Source organism: Phalacrocorax carbo, chromosome 10 (genome assembly GCF_963921805.1).
Source record: "Phalacrocorax carbo chromosome 10, bPhaCar2.1, whole genome shotgun sequence".
Classification (NCBI taxonomy): Eukaryota; Metazoa; Chordata; class Aves; order Suliformes; family Phalacrocoracidae; genus Phalacrocorax; species Phalacrocorax carbo.
In genome coordinates, this window is record NC_087522.1 from 4694411 (window position 1) to 4714723 (window position 20313).

At 47.9% G+C, this 20313-nt stretch overlaps 1 protein-coding gene across 5 annotated transcripts in view; it reads left to right on the top strand.

Annotated features, from left to right (window-relative positions):
* TNRC18 (trinucleotide repeat containing 18) overlaps positions 1 to 20313 on the top strand; it is a 56991-nt gene that overhangs the window by 29054 nt on the left and 7624 nt on the right. For 2 of the 5 annotated variants that reach the window (XM_064461533.1, XM_064461537.1), the window contains exons 11-21: positions 64 to 200; positions 668 to 796; positions 2658 to 2832; positions 3856 to 4219; positions 6889 to 7170; positions 14192 to 14431; positions 16694 to 17136; positions 17984 to 18148; positions 18920 to 19061; positions 19491 to 19608; positions 19893 to 19968. In XM_064461533.1, the coding sequence (XP_064317603.1) occupies positions 64 to 200; positions 668 to 796; positions 2658 to 2832; positions 3856 to 4219; positions 6889 to 7170; positions 14192 to 14431; positions 16694 to 17136; positions 17984 to 18148; positions 18920 to 19061; positions 19491 to 19608; positions 19893 to 19968 (2271 nt within the window). The remainder of the gene's footprint in view (positions 1 to 63; positions 201 to 667; positions 797 to 2657; positions 2833 to 3855; positions 4220 to 6888; positions 7171 to 14191; positions 14432 to 16693; positions 17137 to 17983; positions 18149 to 18919; positions 19062 to 19490; positions 19609 to 19892; positions 19969 to 20313) is intronic. The other 3 variants (XM_064461534.1, XM_064461535.1, XM_064461536.1) reach the window with 3 other exon arrangements.

Genomic DNA, 20313 nt, shown 5'->3' on the forward strand with positions numbered 1-20313 from the left:
CTCTCTAGGTAGGGGCCTGGACATGTCCTGACCTTCTTGCCCACTCCTGTCTTCCCACCCCAGATGTACTCCATCAAATCGGCCATTGAGAACATGGATGCAATGGAGCTGGACTACAGGATGAGGCTGGCGGAGCTGCAGCGCCGGTACAAGGAGAAGCAGCGGGAGTTGGTGAAGCTGCAGCGGCGCAGGGACTCCGAGTAAGTCGCAGGCTGCTCACTTGGTCTTTTCTTTTTCCAGCTGGGCACTTTCACTGCCTCTTGGTCCGGGAGAGAAAACAGCCCTTCATCCCTCCCTGTCTCCTTTCCTCTCCTCTCCTCTCCTCCTGGTATGGTCCGCCAGAGCTTTGCACAACACACTCCTAGGCCATGTGACACAACAACCTGATCACTGGTGAATGCAGCTGGGAGACCGTATTAGAGACAACCTTGGCTTCAGCAGCTCAGTTTAGCAGTTTGGTGACAGGCGAAGGTTCTGGGTTGGCTCCCCTTCTGGCTTGCTTTCTTTTAATTTTTTTCCCATTTTCTTGGTTTTTTTTGGATTTATTTCCTTTATTTTTTCTTTCCTATTTATTTTGCTTTTTGGTTGCAAAATTTGATTTTGCTTTTTTTTCTTTGCCTTTTTTTTGTTGCCTTGGTTAACAGTGAAGCGTGTGGTTTTTTTAAAGGGAAAAGCATGACGAGAAAAGTAGAAGCTTGGCAAGAAGAGGCCCTGGAAGGCCCAGGAAGAGGAAACTTGGATCAAGCGCTCTGTCACCCATTAAGGAGAGAGGGAAGAGTGACAGCAAGAGTGGAAAGTAAGGCTGGAATCTGGGGAAGAGGGGAAAATGGCAGGGTCGCTGCACCAGGGTCTTACTTGGGGAGAGCATCTCGGATGCAGTGGGGGCTCGCCGTGGCATTGTGTTGGCAGGCCAGTCTCTGGCAGCAGTGGTGTTGCGGAAGTGTGTGCATTTAACATGAGTGTGTCCTTGCAGTGGGAGTACAGTGCCAGCCTCCTTCCTCCCTGCTGGTAGAGCACGTGTCTGTGGTGTTGCGTGCAAGTAGGACAGGCTGAGTTGTGCGGTGGTGAGGTGACAGGAGCAGCTGGCTGGGCAGGGACCTGGAGGCAAGCTCTTGGTGTCAGGGAGTACGTCCTTGTGTCTTTTCAGGAGAGTGGATGGTGCAAGCAGGTGCTGTAGAGCTAATTGATGCTGATATCAAAAACTGGAAGAACAGTTATCTACTTCGTAGGGCCTTTCTGCTGTGTTTCTGCTGTCTTCATCTCCTGTTCCCTTAATCAGTGGGAGCTGGTTTCGCCTGATCTCTCATTCTGTCCTCCACTTTCTTCTGTTTTGGAAGTCCAGCTGCGCTTGCTTGGATGCCTGGATCTCACCAGTATTGGCCATTTAACCATCCGTAGATGGCCCAGTCCCTCCAATGGGAAGGCACCTGCGAGCCGTCTCCCTGCGTGCTATGTATTTTTGCAAATGTCCTTTCAAGACTAAAAATTAGATTCAGGTGCCCAGCTCCCACTGACCATGGGCTTCTGAAAATCTGTCCTCTTGGTGGCTTTGTGTTTTGCTCCTGTTGTTTGGATGGCTGGACAGGCTGGAGGCATCCAGAGGTGGCTGGAGTTATGCATGTGTGCGTGCGTGATTGTGTTGTGTGTGCGTGTTGCCACATTCCAGGAATGCTTAAGCAACCTGGCGTTGGAGATGGAGATGTGCCCTCAGCCAACGTCCAGGGCCTGAGGTGTTGGTTTAGCTGCCTACAGAGGTCAGCAGAGCGGCTGGAGGGGATGAGAGGTGCCTGGAAGCTGAGGAGGCTGCCCCACGTCACTGGCTTGGTGGTGGTGGTATGACTGGGGCCAGCAGGCTTAGCGCGAAGGAGGTGGCATATGAGAGCTTTTAATGGAGGCTTGGTAGAGGTCTTGAGGTGTTGTCTGATTATCCATCAGATAGTTACTGGACACAGCTGGGGAGCAGTGAAAGATGTGCTTATAGTCTCACCTACTTTATTTTTTGGTTTTTTTTTCAATCATTTATTTACCCTCTCCTTTTCCCCCAAATCCTGAAGCGAGACCAAAGATGCAGATCACAAAAGCCTCTCACAGAGGGGCCAGGCTTGTAAAGTGGATTGCCTGTCTTTTGAGCAAGCCAGTCCCTGTAGTGCCCTTGTCCCTCTATGCCACCCAGTGTGGCTGTTCCTTACCACCTCCATGCTCATACTTGAGCAAACAGAACAAGTGTCTGGGCAGCGAAGCACCTCCCTGGGCCTTGGGATCTCCCTCTGCACCTGCAGAGTCCTCAAAAGTAGATGTAGGAAAAGACCTACAGGGCCAGCTCAGCTGTCTATCCTTCCCTCTGCTGCTCTGTACCAAATCAGGCACTTTTCGGTGGCTGTTACTCAAGACACCAAATACTTCATTTCAGAGACCACCTTGCAGGTCTCTGATTTCAGGCACCCTCATCTGTACTGGTGGCCAAGAGTGTACAAGAAGGACTCCTTGGCTCTCCTGTTTGGTGGAAAACCTTTTCCAAACTGCTGTCTTCACAGTGGACATGGCTCCTGTTGAGGATCCCCACTGTCCTAGGAGGCATTTAACCTCACTTTTGATCTTGGTGGGGATCACAGGGAGGAAAGCCTCCCATCTTGACCCATCCTGTGCTTGGCTTGCAGACTGAGCAAGTCCTTGTTGCTCTCTGAAGACTCTGAGACTGGGGAGGGCATGAAGAAGAGGCACAAAGGGGCCCTCCCGGAGGAGGACGAGGATGTGGAAAGCAGCGGTGGCAAGATGAAAGGAAGGAACCAGAGCTGGGAAGAGCATGATGCGGCTCCTAGCTTCTCAAACGAGGTCAGTGCCCTCATGGGGAACATGGAACCACGGATCAAAAGCAGTTCTTTTTCTGGCTTTGCTAGTGTTGGCTTGCACTGGATAATTTGTCCTGATCTCAGAGCATCTGCTCTCAGTTCACATGGGTTTAGAAGCTCTTCATGAGAGGACTGTGTGCAGCACAGGGGTGTTCGCAAAGGCTAACATTGGCTTACAGAGGTTGGACCTCTTTGGCAGGCAGCAGAGAGGCGAGTGCCTTCAAGCCTCTGAATCCAGAGCAGTGCTTGTCTTACCCCTTTGCCTGTTGAGACAGTGGAGGGGAATGGACTTCCAAAAGCGAGGGAGGAAAGGGAGCGCAACCTTGCTATTTTAAAGGCAGGGTTTTCTTCTGCTCCAGTTGAGGCAATGAGATATTTACTGGAGCTTTAAGCTGCTGATGAAATCCAAAATGCATACAGGCGAAGTACTGGGTTACAGCTGCTGTTATCTAGCTGTAGCACATGCAAAGTATATTTACTTTTTTCAAGAAGCAAGAAAATACTGAAAAGGGTATAGCAGCCCTGGCTGTAATGCAGTGGTGCTGATGCTCTTGCTGAGAGGTGTTTGGGTCTTTTTGGCATCCCAGCCTCTGGAGCTGGTTGATTATGTGGAAATCCATATTTGTTTGGGTAAAGAAGATTTTTAATCCCCATGATTTAGAGAAAAGCTTGTAAAACCAACCCAAACATGTCTTGTAAACCAGAAGGTGTTCAGAAAAAAGAACTCCAAAACATGTTCTATGAACATATTTCTTTTGGAAGAAAATTCAATTTTTCTAAGCTAATCTTGAGATTTTGTAGTGCTTGATAAGGATAAAGCTGTGCTGTTTGCTGACATCTTCCTCCATAGCACCACGGTGCGTTATGGTAACTGGGGCTTAAAACCGTCATTCTGAGGCCCTATTAACTAGCGTGCATGAGAGACTTCTATGAGGGCTAGTAAAATCTCTCAGGTCTGCCATACTTGCTCTGTATTCACCTGTGTCTCTTCCTTTCACCTTGGCAGTTAAAGCTTAAGAAGAAGAAGGTACCATCGGACCAGGAGCAGCTGGCCAGCAAGCTTGACAAAGCCCTGTCACTCACCAAACAAGACAAGCTCAAATCCCCTTTCAAGTTTGCCGACAGCTCTGGGGGAAAGCCGAAGGCTAGTGGAGGTGGCAGCAGGTACCTCCCACCCCATGAGGCTCTGCCGAGCAAGGATGAGAAGAAGAGTCTGGCCAAGAGCCTGGGCCTGTCACTGAAAACCACCAAGGAAGGTAAAAACAAAGTGGCTGCCAAAATGAAGAAGATGGAGGTGGGGTTAAAAGTCAAAAATCAGCTCAAGGTTTCCCATTCACCAGCAATATCTGAAGTTAGCAGCTACTCCTATAGTAAGTAACCCCTGATTTATCTCTCTCATATCTCTTCTTATAATGTAATTTGTTGTGGGGGCTTGTGGTGGGGGTTTATGGCCTCTTGGAAGGGGTCTTTTTATGCATCTAGTTTTGCCCATGAGTGAAAGGTGACCTCCTCCATGCCTAATCAATGCTACTGTGTCTTTGGGATGAGTGTGAGTTATCCGCCCAACTTGCCATCCAAGAGCTAGACAATATCAGTGCATCTCTTCCTGGCCTGTGTGGTACTGATCATCAGTGGGGAAAAACACTTTGAAATAGAAGTTGATCTATGTCCTTGCTTTTGGTGGGAGTAGACACTCTCCATCTACCTGTCAGATGAGGACTCATAGCCTCTGCTCCAGGAGGTGGTTAATGGTTGACTTTCAGGGTCCTTGGTGAGTTGGGTAGGAATGATCTTAGGATTATGCCATGGAGGTATTTGGAGAAGGCAAAGGCTGCCAAGGGGCACTGATGTTCGTAAGTCTCCTCCTGCCCTTCTTCAGCGTCATGCTTGGTTCCTGGCTGATTGTGCTCAGCCTTCCCATCTGTCTCATCAGTGTTCATGTCCACCCCAGTGTCTTGTGCACTGATTGCAGTTCTGAACCCAATGTGTACCCAAGGCAAAGGTTCCTGCATGCGAGTGGAGCTAGGAACCCCTGTTAGAGAAGGAAAAACCTGAATTGCAGATGGTGTTGGGAGGGTAGAACCAGAGGTAGAAGTGTCTTTAATGGTTCAGGCAGACAACAGGGCAGAGAGGGTCTTAGAATTTGTGGTCTGAGGCCTGGCTGTGTAATTGTCTTAGCTCACTTGCATGTGCATCTTTTCCTTTGCTTGCAGCTATTTTAAGTCCCACGTTAAAACTCTTGTGGGGTGTTTGTATGCATAACAAATGTATCTCTTGGTGCAACACCGGTTTAGAAAATTCACTAATGGAGAAGCTAGTGATTCTCCAGCGGAACAAATGTTTGGCATGAAAGTAGCCATTTACATGGCAAAATAGGAGTCATTGTGTCCACTGGACTTGAACACAGCCTTTGGCTGGTTGTGCTATACGCACCACCCAACAGTTTTGCTCTTGAATGTGTTTCACTCCCAAGAACAGACACATGGCTCCTAAACTGGGAGCTGTGGAGCTAATGGGGATAGGAGGTACGGGCTGTTGCTGGAGCAAAAAGCCTTGGCCTGTGGCAGAGGGAGCTTTTGGAGTGCCTGGCACTTGGTACTGTGGTTTCATGAACAAAACCTCCCTCCTAGAGCTAAGGGAGCTGCTGTTTCACCCCTCTCCTCTCCAGCAAGCCTCCTGGTGTAAGAAGGTGCCCTTTCACCACACGAATCTCAGTGCAGGAGGATTGTTGTCACTGAGGGACCGACTCTGAAATGGCTCAGCTTTGGTGCATGACTTGTCAGCTGTGTGCAGGTTCAAGGAAAGGGCTTTAGCCTGTCATTTGGTCACTCAAGCGTGATGGATTTGGGGAGGCAGGTCGAGCATATGGCAGCACCTCCCATGACTGGTGGGCTGCTCTTGTGGAGGAGGAGAAGTGGGACTGGTGCCAACTCCTTCTGCCTCCTAACCTCATGATTTTCTAGCTGGAGTCCTGAAAACCTTGGGCATAGATCCAAAGGGTGAGCTGAGCATCCTATTCCCAGAGATTTTTACAGAAGTCAGATGGCCAAAATAATTTGTGTATTTGGGCTTTGGGCCTCCTAAACTTGATATTGCTTGTTCCTTCATCTCTACAACAAATTCAGTGGAGGTGGGGAGTAATGGCTGACCTGGGCTGACACCAGAGAGCATCTGCTGCTGCTCACAGACTGGAACGGTCCCCGCCACAATGTCTGTAACGTTGTGGAGCTGGTGGTGCGTTCATGAGCCAGGAGGTGACAATTCATACCTGCTTTTTATTGCATCCAGGGGTACTGTATACTTCTCGTTTCACTCATCAGATGCCAGAGGGGACTGTTGGATAACTTCTCACTGCCCATGGGGCTTGGCAGCTTTGTAAAGCCACAGTTCATGGACTAAAGAGCGGCTTCGTCCCTGCTCCGTCTCAGTGTCCTTTGTATTGCACACTGCAGAGCATCTGAGGTGGCATGTTTGGAGTTAGGCGTTTGGAGTTAGACATCTTGCCTGCTTGGCATCTGGTCTCACTCCTGCTGCCTCTGTGGAAAATCCTCTGGGAGAGTTGGGTTCATGTAGAAAAGGAGATTTAGGTCATAGTGTTGACCATAACCATGGTTAAGACTAATTCAGGTCGATGGCCTGGTTGTTGGCATTGCTGTGCCTTTGATGGACATCTTCATAGCAGAAAAGTCTACCTCAGTTTTCTGCTCCTGAGCTGAAAACACCCCTTGGATCCTGTCTCAAGGGAGGACAGGAGTTGCTTGGCCTAGGTGGAGAGTGTCTATTTCTGACTGAAAGAAGGAAATACATATTTCTGTGTTTATTTGCCTCCCACTTTTGCTGAGCCCAAGCCTTGTGATGGAGGGACCTGGCAGGGGTGGAAAAATGGTGGCACGCAGCCCCTCCTGCAGCCGCTTTCCCCTCCTGGTTTACAGCCTGTTCAGAAAGAAACACACCAAAGCACCCCCCAAAAAAACCCACCCCAAAACCCCCAAACCCCCATTCTCTGACATAATGCTCTTCCCACCCACTTTGATCACAGATACAGACTCGGAGGAGGAGGAGGAGGGATCCTTGAGGGACGAGTGGCCGGCGCAGCCCCCATCCGCCCCTAAGCCGCGGCCGCCCAGTCTCTACAGTGTGGCAGCCAGGAAGGGTGGCCGGGCGGCCAGTGGCCCCAAGGCGGCCCCCCGCAGCACGGCGGCCGGGCGGCCGCTGAAGCCAAAGGCGGCGGTGGGCCGGAAGCAGCCCTTCTGCCTGCTGCTGCGGGAGGCCGAGGCGGGATCTTCCTTCAGCGACTCCTCGGAGGACTCGTTCGATCAAGGTTACTAGCTTATAGCAAACGCAACCCCAAACGCACCCCTCTGCCATGTCTGTGTGGGAGCAGGTGGGGTGGAGGGCGAGCGAGGGGCCTGGCGGGCCGGGGTCAGCCATTTTGATGGTCGGAGCCAGGGCGGCCATCTTTGTTCTTGGCAGCGTAGCCTGCTTTATCAGCCCGACATTTATTTTTTATCCTTTTTGTACCTGTATCATTGTGATATTATTACTGGCTGGCTCTTTTAGAGCTTTTCTATCAACTGGGTTTTAGTGTCCACCTCTCCCTGCTTTCCTGTTCCCTTCCTCCCTTCAGTTTTTCCCTCACTTTCTTCCTTGCTGCCACCACCACCATTATATTATTATTATTACCATTATTATTTTATTTCTTATTATCTTATTTTGGCATGAGCCTTATAGAAGTTTGAAAGGAGCTTTTTTTTTAATTACTTTACTTTTTTTCTCTTTTTTCTTTTTTCTTTTTTTTTTTAAATACCGGGATACTGTTTTGTGGCCGTGTGACTTGATGTTTGTACTGCGATTTGGTATACCAAGCTTTATTAAACATATCGAGTTCATTTTTAACTAAACCTGTGTACCTTGTCTCTCTTGCTGTGTCTCTTATCAGGCGATTAGGTTGCCGCTTCACTTCATCCTGCTCTGCATCCCCCTCCTGCTCCCACTCCCCATGAGTAGAACTGGAATTAACCTAGTCTGGGGTACTCTCTATTATTCAAATATCCCTGCTGCCTTTGTCCAGATTAAGCCTAGGCCTTTCCCCGCCTCCCCCCCCCCGACCCCCTTTAATTTATTTTTTATTTTGTTCACCCAGTTTTGTTTTTTTCTTATTTTGGTTTGTTTCCTGTGTTGATAGATTCTCTCGAGGTAGGAAGATTAAATATGGGGACACTTGGTCCTTGTGGCTGCTGCAGGAGGGTGCTGGCTATAAGGTCCCCATTATTTAACAGCTAGAAAATCTTTTTCCTCACTTTTTAAAATGTATATGGCAAGTTTTTACGATTCTTTTTGGGTGGTAATTTTTTTCAGATGCCCAGACATAACCCACGGTGTTCAAGGATGTGGCAATTACTGCATTAAATTTGACTCTGCAGTTTCCCTCCCTCACCCTCACCCCAATTTTCTTCTTGCAGCTTTTTTTTGTCAGCCTGTCATTAGTACTTCAGTGGGAAAAGAGATTACTTGAGACTTTTCCTCCAGAGACACAAGGGGTTTCTGTTTTAGAGCGCACTCATTAAATAATAATCATGGGGAAAGGTCATTTTAATGAGCCCTCGGCTCCCAAAAGAAAGTAGCTCGTCTGGGCTGAATGCTAAGCAAGAGCATCCCCAGTTATTATAATCTAAGTTACATGGCAGATCTGGATGTAGCACAGCAAAAGTCTTTTAGTATTTCATACTGCTCAGACTGCTGTTAATTGAAAACAGGGCTGGATAGTTTTGCTTTTGTTTTGTTTTTTTCTTAGTTTTTTTTGATTTTAATTTCCTTCATGTACCTGTTTTGTTTTTTCTTCCCTCCAAACCCAATATCCAAAGAAAGATAATTAAAGTTAAAAAAAATTATCAAACACAGCAGAAAGATACAAAACACTGATTTGGTTTGATGTGGCTCTGGGCTGGACCCACCAATGCATTTCAAAGAAAACCCAAAAGAGAGAAATACATGTTTAAAAAAAAAAATTGTTCTTTAGAGAAGCTAAACAGTTCTGGGGACAGTGGATTTTATGTAAGGGGGTGAGATTGCCACATTTCCATGAAGAGTCTGCATTAACTTCCATTCTTCCCTTCCCTGTTCCTTCCTGCATCTTTTCTTTGTTTATTTTGCTGCTGTTGGAAATTTTGAGGATATCAATCCTTTTTAGGTGCCAAGTTCTTGAGGGTTTTTTGGGTTTGCTTTTTGGTTTTGCTTCAGGTAAGCAGATAGGTAACTTGTCCTTAACTGGCTTTGTCTATTTTGCAAGTAACCTGTCTGCTTTAAAAAAAAATCCCAGTTTTATGGGATAAAGTCTGGGGAGGGAAGGGGATACGGGAGGAGGTTGGGGAATCTGGAACAAATGGGGAAATGAATTGTAAATCCCGCTGGGGTGTCATTTAATGGTGGGGAACCCAAAGATGCAAACCTCCTGGGGCGGGAGGTGGGCATGGAGGGGGAGGCAGGGAGGGATTGTTGGTTACAGTTTTGGTTTTTTCTGCAAATGATTTTTTTTTTTTGGTTGTTCTTTCTCAGAAGCATTACTTGAAGGGATATTTGGGTAATAGGGTTTCTAATGGCTTTCCCTGATACTAAACCGATTAATAACCTCAGCTTTTCTAGAAGTGCTCGCTTTCTCCTTGCAGCTGCTTGACCAACCCTTTCACCCCTGCCCCTATCCATGATGCTTTGAATGTCTGTGTCGGTCTCTTGCATTTGCTCTCACGCTGCACTAAAGAAGCAAAGTGGTTGGCTGGTTGTAGGGCAGACACTTCTCAGCGAGGGTCACTAGCCATGAACCTGAACCTTGACCATTGTTATGTAGGTAGGCAAAATACCTTTTCTTTATGTCATCTGTCAGCCTCAGATGTTTCGATGTTACCTCCATGAATAATGATACGTAGCTCTTTGCATTCTTTTGGTTATTTTAATTTTGGAGATGATTGCTGTCTACTTTTGACTTTCCTCTGTCCATGAAGAGTCTTGCATGGAAGATTTGCTTGTGTGTATGTGTTTGATGACTCCAGAAATGCTTTACTGTTTGCAGACCTTCCTTTGGAGAATGCCTTAACCCAGCAAAGGGAAGGATTTGCGGATGGGTCCAAGATGAGAAGCCCCTGTGCTGCCTGCAGGGGCTCTGCCACTGTCCTTAAAGGTTTCTGGGCCATGATGCAAACTGTCCTAGTATCAGGGTAACTGGCTGTCCGTGGCCCTGCCAATATCTATGTAAGAGGTAGGAGTAGGTGCAGGAAGACCTGTTTTCATCTGATTTGAGATAGAAGAGGTAGGGACATGCTGCTTTCTTGCAGACCAAACACCACATTGCCGTTCTGATAACGGGCAAAGCTTGTGGTTTTTCTTTCAGTGACCTTGTAGAGGAAACTGCTAATGTGGGCCAAAACCACATGGGACCTTTGAAACCCATCAGATAGGTAAAACCATGAGCTTTCTGAGGCCGAAGACCAATACTTCTCCTCCTCAATACTGTTTCCCTTGAAAAGTTAATACTAATTTCTTAGTAAGTAGTGGGTACCTTCTTCCCTGCTCTCCTTTCCCTGACTTGGAGGATGATTTTACCCCTCACGGTAAACAGCAAGGGATAACCGCTTCCCTACACAGTCATGTGATAGATGTAATATTTTTAATTTTTTAAAGTACTTCTGGAGTCAGAAACACAGCACATATGGGGGGTGGAAAATCTTCCAATGATGAGAATTGGCTTATTTGGAGAGAAAAAAAAAAAAAAGGTACAATCTTGAATTGGAGAGAAAAAAAATAAATAACCTCCAGAATTTGGACAGATCACACAAATCTGATGTCAATGACCCAGTAGCTGTCTAAAGTCTGCCTGTACTTAGCCTGCTTTGTATGCTGTAGGCCTGCTTGGTGTTACGAGAAAATCATGCTATTTTTTTTACAATGTGAAATGACTCTTTTAAGTGTGTGTTTTTACTCCCCCCTTCCCAAGCCTTTCCTCTCCACACCGCCCTCAATCAAGTCTTGTTACATCAGTCTTTAAAAAACAAATTGCTTAACCTGTTTCTGTTCATCATTAACAAATCTTCATTTACTGCTCTCCTACAGTAAAATACCACGGCAGCTTAGCTGTTAAAAGCAATGAGAAAATTTAGTATTTTTAATTGGGTTTGGTTTTTAATTTAATGCAGGTAAAAATTTTAGGGGGGAAAAAAATCTTCTTTGGCTCCAGTTTATCTGGCATCAGTAGCATTTAAGTGTGAATTTATTGTTTGTTTTGGGTGTAGAGTTGTATGTACACGTGTGGTTGCGTGTGTGGGTATATACACACATATACATGCTCTTTAAAATGTCAATTAGAAAAGATATTTTTAACTTTGAATATTTTTCCCTTACCCTTGCTCAGTGTTAACAGAATTACAATTGAAGGAGAAAATAAATTTTTAAATGTCTTTTTCCCCATCGTTAACTAAAAATCACCTTTTCAGGAGAAAAAAAATTGAGGCTTCAATTGTGTAAAGGCATCTGTGCATACTTCAGTTTAAGCCCACACATAGTTTGGGTACAGGAGGAGTAAAACTCCTGCTTCACATTAAATACAGGCATCATGAGTCTCTCCAAGAAGCCGTGCAGATGGCCGTAGAGCACCAGCAGCTTATTTGCCATCATGACCATAAATGTGGGGTCTTAGTTTAGCAGCATGTGGGTTTGGAGCAGAGCCCCAAATGTGTTTTTTGTTTTATTTGTTAGTTTTTGTCCCTTGGAAGATCAGGAGCAAAAGGAGCAGGGGTTGTATGGTGCATGTAACGTGCAGTTAGCGGGATCTGCCCTTGCCTTGAGAGGTGGAGGAGGAGGGATCTGTGCTGTGAATGTGTTAAAATGTGTTTATTTTCAGGCTGAAAATCGTATCTCATGCAGATAAAAGTGTAAATGTTCTGGTAAAAATGCTGACAAGAGGCTATCTTCAGTTGCCTTTCCATAGTGTGACAGCATATATTTGAAAGAGGTTAGAATAACTGCCAGGTACGTTACTGTATCGAACGTTTTCTGTAGCGTGAGTAATAGCCGTTTTCATCCTGGCTTTTAAATCTGTTTTACCTTGGTGCATTTGAAATACCGTAGCTGCTGGGCACCCTTATGCCCTCACACGAGCAGAGTCTTTAAGTGCCGAAGGAGTGGTGCTGCCCGTGCTCGGCACAGCCCCTGGGTAGTCAGCACAGCTGAGCCACGGGTGCTGCAGGGGATTCGCGTGGGACAGGTCATGGAGGGATTTTCCTGCAAACATTTCCCCTTTTTTGGCCTGTTTTCCTCCCCAGCTGCTTAGTGAGCCACTCTCTGCTCAGCTGTCTCTCTGGGTCTGGCATGAGGGGCTGTACAAGTTGATGTTTTAAAATTTTTTTCTGGTTTTGCTGAGAATTAATGAATTTCGGGGCCAAATGAGATGTGTGGAGGGGGTCTCAGTACCCCATGGTGTGTCATTGAACTCGGGCACGGTTTTGCTGTTTTTCAGACAGGTGGTTTCTGGGTCTCAGAATAGTCAGGGTCATCTGGATTTATTTTGTTTTTGGCAAAATATTGTAGAAAAACAGCATTTGTGCCCCCTTTTCTGATAAAGGAAGGAATCTGATCCTGTTTTGCTGCGGATTTTTTTTTTTGCATGTGGTTTTTATGCATGGAGTGAGTAGGACTGTGGATTTCTTGGTATTTACAACAGAACTGCAAGTTTAGTAACACTTCTATATCACAGAGAACTGGCCCGAGCAACTGAAATGGGGAAGGGATTTTTATGCAGTTAAAAATTAGTATTCTGTGACTATCTGATGTATGCTACAGAGGAAAGGTCTCCTTGTTAAAACAAAACAAAACAAAAAAAAACCAACCAAAAACTAATAGCTGGCCATTACTTCGGTTGATAAAATGCAAGGATGAGGACACTGTTTTCTGATAATTCCTGTTATTTCTAATGTCACAGAAAAATAATCCAAAGTTGAAAAATAACACTTGTGTTATTGTAATTTTTTTTTTTTAAACAACCAAGTGTTGAGGACGTTTTTATCTGTCCCAGAGGGCATACGTGAAAAGAAAAAGATTTTCATGTTCATTCCAGCTCATTTTGAAGGGATCTGGTTTCTCATTTGGCTGGCTTTCAGACGCAGGGATAGCGGCTGGTGGGGAACTGGCAAGTGGGCTCAGTCAGGGAGAACAGGGCTCCTGCTAGCGGTAGAAATTTTCCAGCAACCTCAATGATCCTACTTAAGCCCTCAATTTCAAGAGAAATTAAATATCTTTTCCAGACCCACTTTTTGCAGTTAGGTATATTTCTATGTGCTTCTGTATGTGTGTGTATATATGTGTGTGTGGTATATGTGCATTTGTGTAGTGACTCTCGCTCACCAGCACTAACTGGATGAGATGCCGTTAAAATTAATTGCCTTTGAGCTGGTGACAGACTCTTGGGAAGTGCTGTAGGAAGGGAGGGGTGCCACTCTCAGAGCATCTACCCCCAAAATACCTGCTGTATATACACACCATAAAGGAAAACCCCAGCCTACTGCTCTCTGCGAGTGTCAGCCGAGGCAGGCAGCAAGGCTGATTTCTTTGCCAGATTAAGATTTTGGGCTGTGGGCAGCTTTTCCTGCCTGTGTTGAGCTGGGCTTCCCTAGCCCGAGCTGTAGAGAGGGAAATGAAAGGCACAGAGTGTTTTGAGGCAGAGCGTTTCAACACTCCTCCTTGTCTCCAACATTGCCTACATTTTCCCCCCTTACGCATTCCAAATCCATTGCTTCCAAATTATTATTTCCCTCCCCCCCTTTGCATTTTTGCCTCCTGCCCTTTCTCCTCTCTGTGTCCTCCTTGCCTTCCACCATGGCGCAGGCTGATCTCTGGTATTCCCCTTCCTTGCTGATCTCTGATTTTGATTACGCTAATGGATTTCGTTATGGAGGAAGAGGTGGTGGGCGGGAGGGGAATCCCACAGCTCCAAGGTTGGGATTTTCAAAGGAATTAAGCTTTTAATTCCTCCTGAAAGATGCAGGGAAGGGGTGCGTGGTGTCCTTTTCAAATCTCTGCCAACACCCAGCTTTTCCCTCCCTCACCTTGAATGGGTCCTCTTTGCTGAACCCTGTATAGCTGTGTCCTTCAAGGGTGGTGGTAGGTAGGGTGATACCGGCTATATGGCTGCAAAGACATGTGTGTGTCTGTGGCCAACATCTGGCTCAGCTCATGGGTAGCTCAGTGCTAATTAGGTGAGCACAGAGCAGCAGGAGTCTTATTGGTTTGGGATGGAAATATGGCTGGTACACAACTCCATGAGATTTGTAATGGGCCCCCTCTTTTCTGCGTGCTAGATTCTAGCTCGGAGGAAGAGGAAGAGGAGGATGAAGAGGAAGAGGAGGAAGCAGAGGACTACGGGACAGACGGCACTGACAGGCTTTCATCGCCTGCCCTTGATGAGAGCGGCCTGGGCCTTCTAGCAAGGTTTGCCGCCAGTGCAATGCCCAGCCCCATCGTTCCCCCTCCGCTTTCCATCATCCAGCTGGAGGCCAAGCAGAAGGCAAAGAAGAAGGAAGAGCGGCAGAGCCTGATGGGTGAGTTGTGTAGTTAGGGTTGGCACCGTGGGGGCAAAACAGAAGGTACAGGAGGTCCTACTGTGCTGCAAGAGAGCAGGTTGTTACCCAGAAACTGTCCTGCCCTTTCTTTGCTTTTGGCTTCTTCATCCTAATGCTGAAGGTGGGGGCAATCGCCTGGCGAGCAAACAAGAACCAGTCATGGGTATGGCAGGTTTAGCAGCTGCAGCCATGGTGTCCCTAGGTGCCTATGGCTTCTTCAAAGTTTCCTCCTTTCCTACCTGCTGAATCCTGGGTAGTCGTGCTGCAGAGGCAAGCGATGGGATACTGTGTCCCCTTGGACAGAGTGCTGAAGGCAGTGAAGTGCTGTTACATTTTAGGGAAGGAAGCATGTGCTAAATGCAGCTGATCTTAGATACTTGAGAGAAGTGGAGACACCCAAGCAGAAGAAAAACTTCCTCAATCAGTCCATCCCATCAGCTTCCTCATAGAAACCAGCCAAGGAGACTTGAAACAAGCATTCTATCCTCTGCTCATGTGTTTGCAGTGCCAGGCTCTGTGTTTCTGTCTCCGTCTCTGTCTCGGTTTGTGTGTTACACATAATTGGCAGTTTAACTTCTTCCCCTCCCCATGCCCTGCTGCACAAGTGCCCATTGGTGACATCGTTCCCGGTCAGACAGATCTATATAGGCTCCATTTATAAATTCTCTATTAATATTTATTAAGTGATAATGGAATTTATAGCATGCTTCAGAATGGAAAATGATGTCTTCCTTGGGAGCCTGTCTTGTTTTAGCACTGTTTCCATGCTATGTTAGGCTTTTGCCAACTTGTTCCAACAGTCTGTGTTAAGAATTTATCGTCTTGTAACCTGTCCTCCTTGAAACTGGAAGCGTCTAGAAGTTGTCTCGTGCGGCAGTGAGAGAGGAGAAGGGGTATTGTAATTTCCAGTGGGTTTTTCATTTTGAGCCTTGCCAGCTTTGATTTTGACAGGCTTGCTCTTTTCCTGCTCATGCTGGGGCTGTCTCAGGGGAAGAGGTTTGGCTAGAAGATGACAGCAGGTTGAATTTACCCAGGAAAGTGAGCGTATTTGAGAGAAGGACTGAGAGAAGATGCTTTCCATGCTTGTGCCATGTGTTTTCATTTACCTACATGAATGTTGTTTGGTCCTGTGTGTCCTTTCTGAAGGGTCTTCTGCAAGCAGTGGTTATGTCAGCAGGGGCTGTTCACTGTTGGGCTTGAGAAGAGATTCTGCCAAGGATTTTGGACCTTGTTGGTCTGAAGGCAGAGTCACACAACTGAGAGTGCAGAGAGGGCAGATCCACAGCAGGCTGGAGGAGTATACAGGAGAGGTGGTATCTTTTCGAAAGGGAGAACCAGGTTCTGCTGATGTTTCTACACATATCTTATTCCAACATAGACTTACTGCAAGACCTGGGGCAAGTTTCCTCCTGGCTGTTTGTATCCCTCTGACAGCACAGCACCTGTGCAGCCGTGGTGCTTTGCTTACCCTCCTGCCCATGTTGCTGGGAGTGTAGGTGCTGCCTCTGTTTCCCTTCTGTCCCTGGAAACACATGATTTTGCTCTCCTTTATCAGGTTCTGGGGAGCACACTGAAGGTGGTGAACATCTTGGCATTACTACAATATTTCAAGCCTCTAGGTACTGCTGTGCCCGTTGTGCTAAGCAGAGGCCCATGTGAGGGGATTTCCATTTGCCACAGACAAAAGATCATTTACTTCTCTTGACTTCAAGGCGATTACCTGAGCCAATAAAAAGATGTGTGGTGTCTGATGGCCAATGGGAAAAAATAAGCATGAAAACTGGGTTTATTCAATTCGTTAAAGAGGTCGTTCTCCTGAAACGAAGGTGAGGGCTGGAGAGGACTCCCAGCAGGAGGGGAGGAAGGCTCAGTGTGTGGGGTCTGTGCTTTTCTTCAGCTGAGGAACTCCTTTTTGTGGAGGGGCAAATGTTAGAGGATATTTTATCTTACGAGCTTCCCTGCAGGGTTTTGTTTGTGGGAGAAGGGAGAAAATGGAGGCAGGGAACACACTGCCTGAATAAGTGGACTCTGGTTTGGGGTGGGGAGACTTACTTTCAGGGAAGTCAGTGTTTTATGGGGTGAAAATGCAGATCTGAGGGATGTGAGGATTAGAAAGGGGAACACCAAGGGCTCTGTTGAACTGGCACGGCATCTCCCATGGAGTTCAAAAGCTTCCAGTGGGACGCGGCCTGTCTTGGCTTAGCCAGGGCTTTGACTGATGGTTAAATCCTTTGCACCTAGGGACAGAGTTTGAATACACCGACTCTGAGAGTGAGATCAAGATTAGGAAGAAATCACCTTCAGGGCTGCTGCGGGGAAAGAAGGGGCCACTGGAGACAAGCAGCATCCCGCCAAACCAGGCCCCAAGCAGCCTTGACTCTGGATCTGGGAGTGCTGACAAGGCCAAGCTTGGGTCTGAGAAAGGCCGCAAGCTGAAGAAATTCAAGTCCCCTAAGGACTTGAGCTTTGAGTTCGGGCTGGAGGCCAGTGATGATGACCTGTGGAACCGGCGCCGGAGTGAGCGGATCTTCCTCCACGATGCCACCATGTCCTCAGCCATGCTGACCTCCGCGGCGCCTGCCAGTTCCACTCCTGTCTCCAAGCCTGGGCGCTGTGGCAAGGGGGCACCCATGAGCCCCAAAAAGGAGGGCAGCAAGGGGAAGGAGAGAAAGGAGCTAAGCAAGGTGAGAAATGTGCTGGCAGAATTGGTGTGGGACCCTTGGAAGCTGAGGGTTTGGGAAGGGTGGTTAACTCCACTAGGACAGAGGAAAGTTGAGTCCTGTCTCAGCAGTTGCCCCAGTGCTGTCTGGCTGCCCCTTGTCACCCTTGCCAGCCCCATGTATGCCTGGAGGAGCTGTCAGGCTTGGATCTGACTCATAGGGGGTAAAAGCCTCTCATGTTTGAACAGGGCTGGTTACTTGTGTCACCATCCATGTCCCAGATCCATCCTGCTTGGATTGGCCAGAGTGGACAATCCTGCTTTAAAACATCTGTGAAATCTCTCTCCTGCTCTCTGCATGACCTTATCCGCTTGCTGAGCTGTGGCCCCCACACTGGCCTTCAAGGCTGTTCACCTTTTATATGGTGTTTTCTGAGGGCTGTCCCTGGCTGGTGGTGTCAGTGGTCTCTGGGTTGCTGAAGATAATCTTGGCTGAAAGCTCAGCTCCCTCTTGCTCCAGTTTAGTTCATGGCAGTGTTATGGAGGAGAACTGATTGTGGGGAGAGTTAGACAACTTAGTTGTGGCACGAGGCCAGCTGGGATCTTCTTGGAGCTCTTTTGGGGAGGGTTTGATGGGCAGGAGTTGCTCTCCAGGGTAATGACAAGCTCTCCCCAAAATGTGTGAAGCCTGAAAGCTTTTTCTCACATCAACCTGGGAGATGTAGGATATGGTGCAGTCAGTGAACTAACTTCTGACTTAATGTCATCCTACCTGTGCACAGCCTGCTTTGCTCCACCTTTCCCCTCTCCCTGGGCCCAGATCTTTGCCAGTCCTCTCTTTACTGATGGGAGTGTTTTCTTTCTATTTTTAGCAGCGGAAGAAGGGTAAAGAAACACCCTGCTGCTCCTCCTCCTCGTCCATGTCTCCTCCTGGCATCCCTAGCTCCCCATCTGATGTTCGTGTCAGCCTGGCAAATGCCCTGGGCTCCACCAAGAAGAGCAAAGCCAAGGTGAAGGCCAAGGAGGTGAAAAAAGAGGTGAGGGGCTGGTTCTAGTCTGGGTGAACTGGAGGGTGGCTGGCAGAGCCCTGCTCTTCTCCTAGACCATTGCAGTGTCAGGTACTACCTGCTGCTACCATCTGGTGTTCGTTTGCCTTCATCCCCCAAATTAATGAGCAGGCAGGATTTTCTCGTAAGGCAGCCACAGGGTGGAGGGAGAGCCTTCATGGATAGCAAGGACCAAGGATATTGTGATAGATTTGCCTTGCTCACTGGGTGAGCCAGGTCACAACTGGTTTCTGCTCTATTGCTGTAGCCTGTCTTCTCTCATAACACCGATTACTGCGTCTTCTCACATAATTTCTTTGAGTGTAATGCTTCTAGCCTGTGTGTAACAGCAAGAAACGGATCGTGGGGCTTTCAGAAGAAATAGGAACAGTGGCTGCCGCCTGTTTGTGAAGTCAGGCCTCAGGAACACTGCAGAGAGGTGGTGAATGCAGAGCAAAGCTACAGCTGTCTGCTCCACAGCATCTCTCCTAACCGCCAGGAGTGAGGTGTGGCTAGGATGTGTGAAGTAGCTTTTGGTCAGCTGTCAATGATGCTTGAGGATAAACTCAGAAAAACAAAGGTCTTTTTTCAACCAAAACGCAAGTTTGGGTACACCCACTTAACTATCTGTGATTAACATTGCTGAGGGTGGAGACAGGTTTGTCCCGATATCCTCAGGTTATTTTTCGCTGGAGGAAGGTGGGATGGGATCAGATCGTTGCCTGTTGTCATCCAGCTGATGTGCTGCTTGCTCTCCTGCAGAACCGAGGGAAGGGAGGAGCTGTCAGCAAGCTTATGGAGAGCATGGCAGCAGAGGAGGATTTTGAACCCAACCAAGACAGCAGCTTCTCAGAGGATGAGAACATCCCACTGAGCATGCTGGTCGAGAGACCACCCACGCCAGGTGAGGGCAGGAGGGGCCGGGGGGCTAATTGTACAGGTAGAGGGGCCCACACGTTTCCCAGGGCTGCTCAGGGGATGACTGTGCTGCTTTCACACATTCCTCATCCAAAGCCATGAGTCCTTGGGGTGGAGATACCGCTTTTCCAGTCAATTTGGCTTGCCGAAAACAAGCTTTATCAGAGTGGTCCACTGTGACATCTAGATGAAGCCCAGACTCTGAGCTGACCTATTTTCATTTACTGGTATATTATTATTACCAAGAGGGCAAAATTTTCCTCTGACAGGAGGCAGCCAGAGAGAGGCTTTTCTGCAAAGGGCTTACTGGCCTTTTCCTAGGGGAGGGAGTGCTGGGAGTATGAGATTTCTTTCTCCCTTCGCTGTCACTTTTTCATGTATGGTGCTCTCTAATCCCCCTCTTAACACCTCACAGCTCCCCGCTCCTGCATAATTGACAAGGATGAGCTGAAAGATGGTCTGCGTGTCCTCATCCCCATGGATGACAAGCTGCTCTATGCTGGGCATGTCAAGACAGTGCATTCACCAGACATGTGAGTTAAGGGGCTACCGTATCCACCCAGGCTCTGCTGGTGAATGGGGATGTAGCTGATGTGGGGACCAATTTGGGGGTTGTGTAGACCTGGCTAGAGAGAGAATGACAGAGTCTGGCAGGGAGGGAAGGAGAGTTTACTCTGGTTTATCAGCGCTGAGGAAAATCCAATTACCTCTCATGAAATGCTCTCAAATAAACTGGTGGTAGGGCTCAGAGGGAGGTGTTAGCTGACTGGGGTGATGTCTTCCATGTGCCATGTCTGACTGGGCCTTTGTGTTTCAGATACCGTGTGGTGGTAGAAGGCGAGAGGGGAAACCGTCCTCACATTTACTGCCTGGAGCAGCTCTTGCAGGAAGCGGTATGTGAAGCCAAAGGCTGCCTGTCCTTGGTGCCTGAGCCCTGTTTGGGGGTGGAGGAGGCTAGCTGGAAGCCTCCTTCTTCCCCAGCTGGGGCTGCAGGGATGCCCTGGTGCTGCCTCTGTGGCCAGTCTGGGCAGAGCTCCACTTGGTGTGGGTTGCGTCCCCGTGGCTGAGCTCCCCCACTGGCAGTGGGCACTAGGCCTGTATATCAGCAGGGATAGTCCTTCATGCTGCCCTGTGAGCAGACAGGAGGCCATTTCCCAGCAGGCAAACTGTCCCTTGCCTTCTCCAGAGCAGCTTTGCTACACGCAAAGTGTGGTGGGATGGTCGGTGCTGGTGCCAAG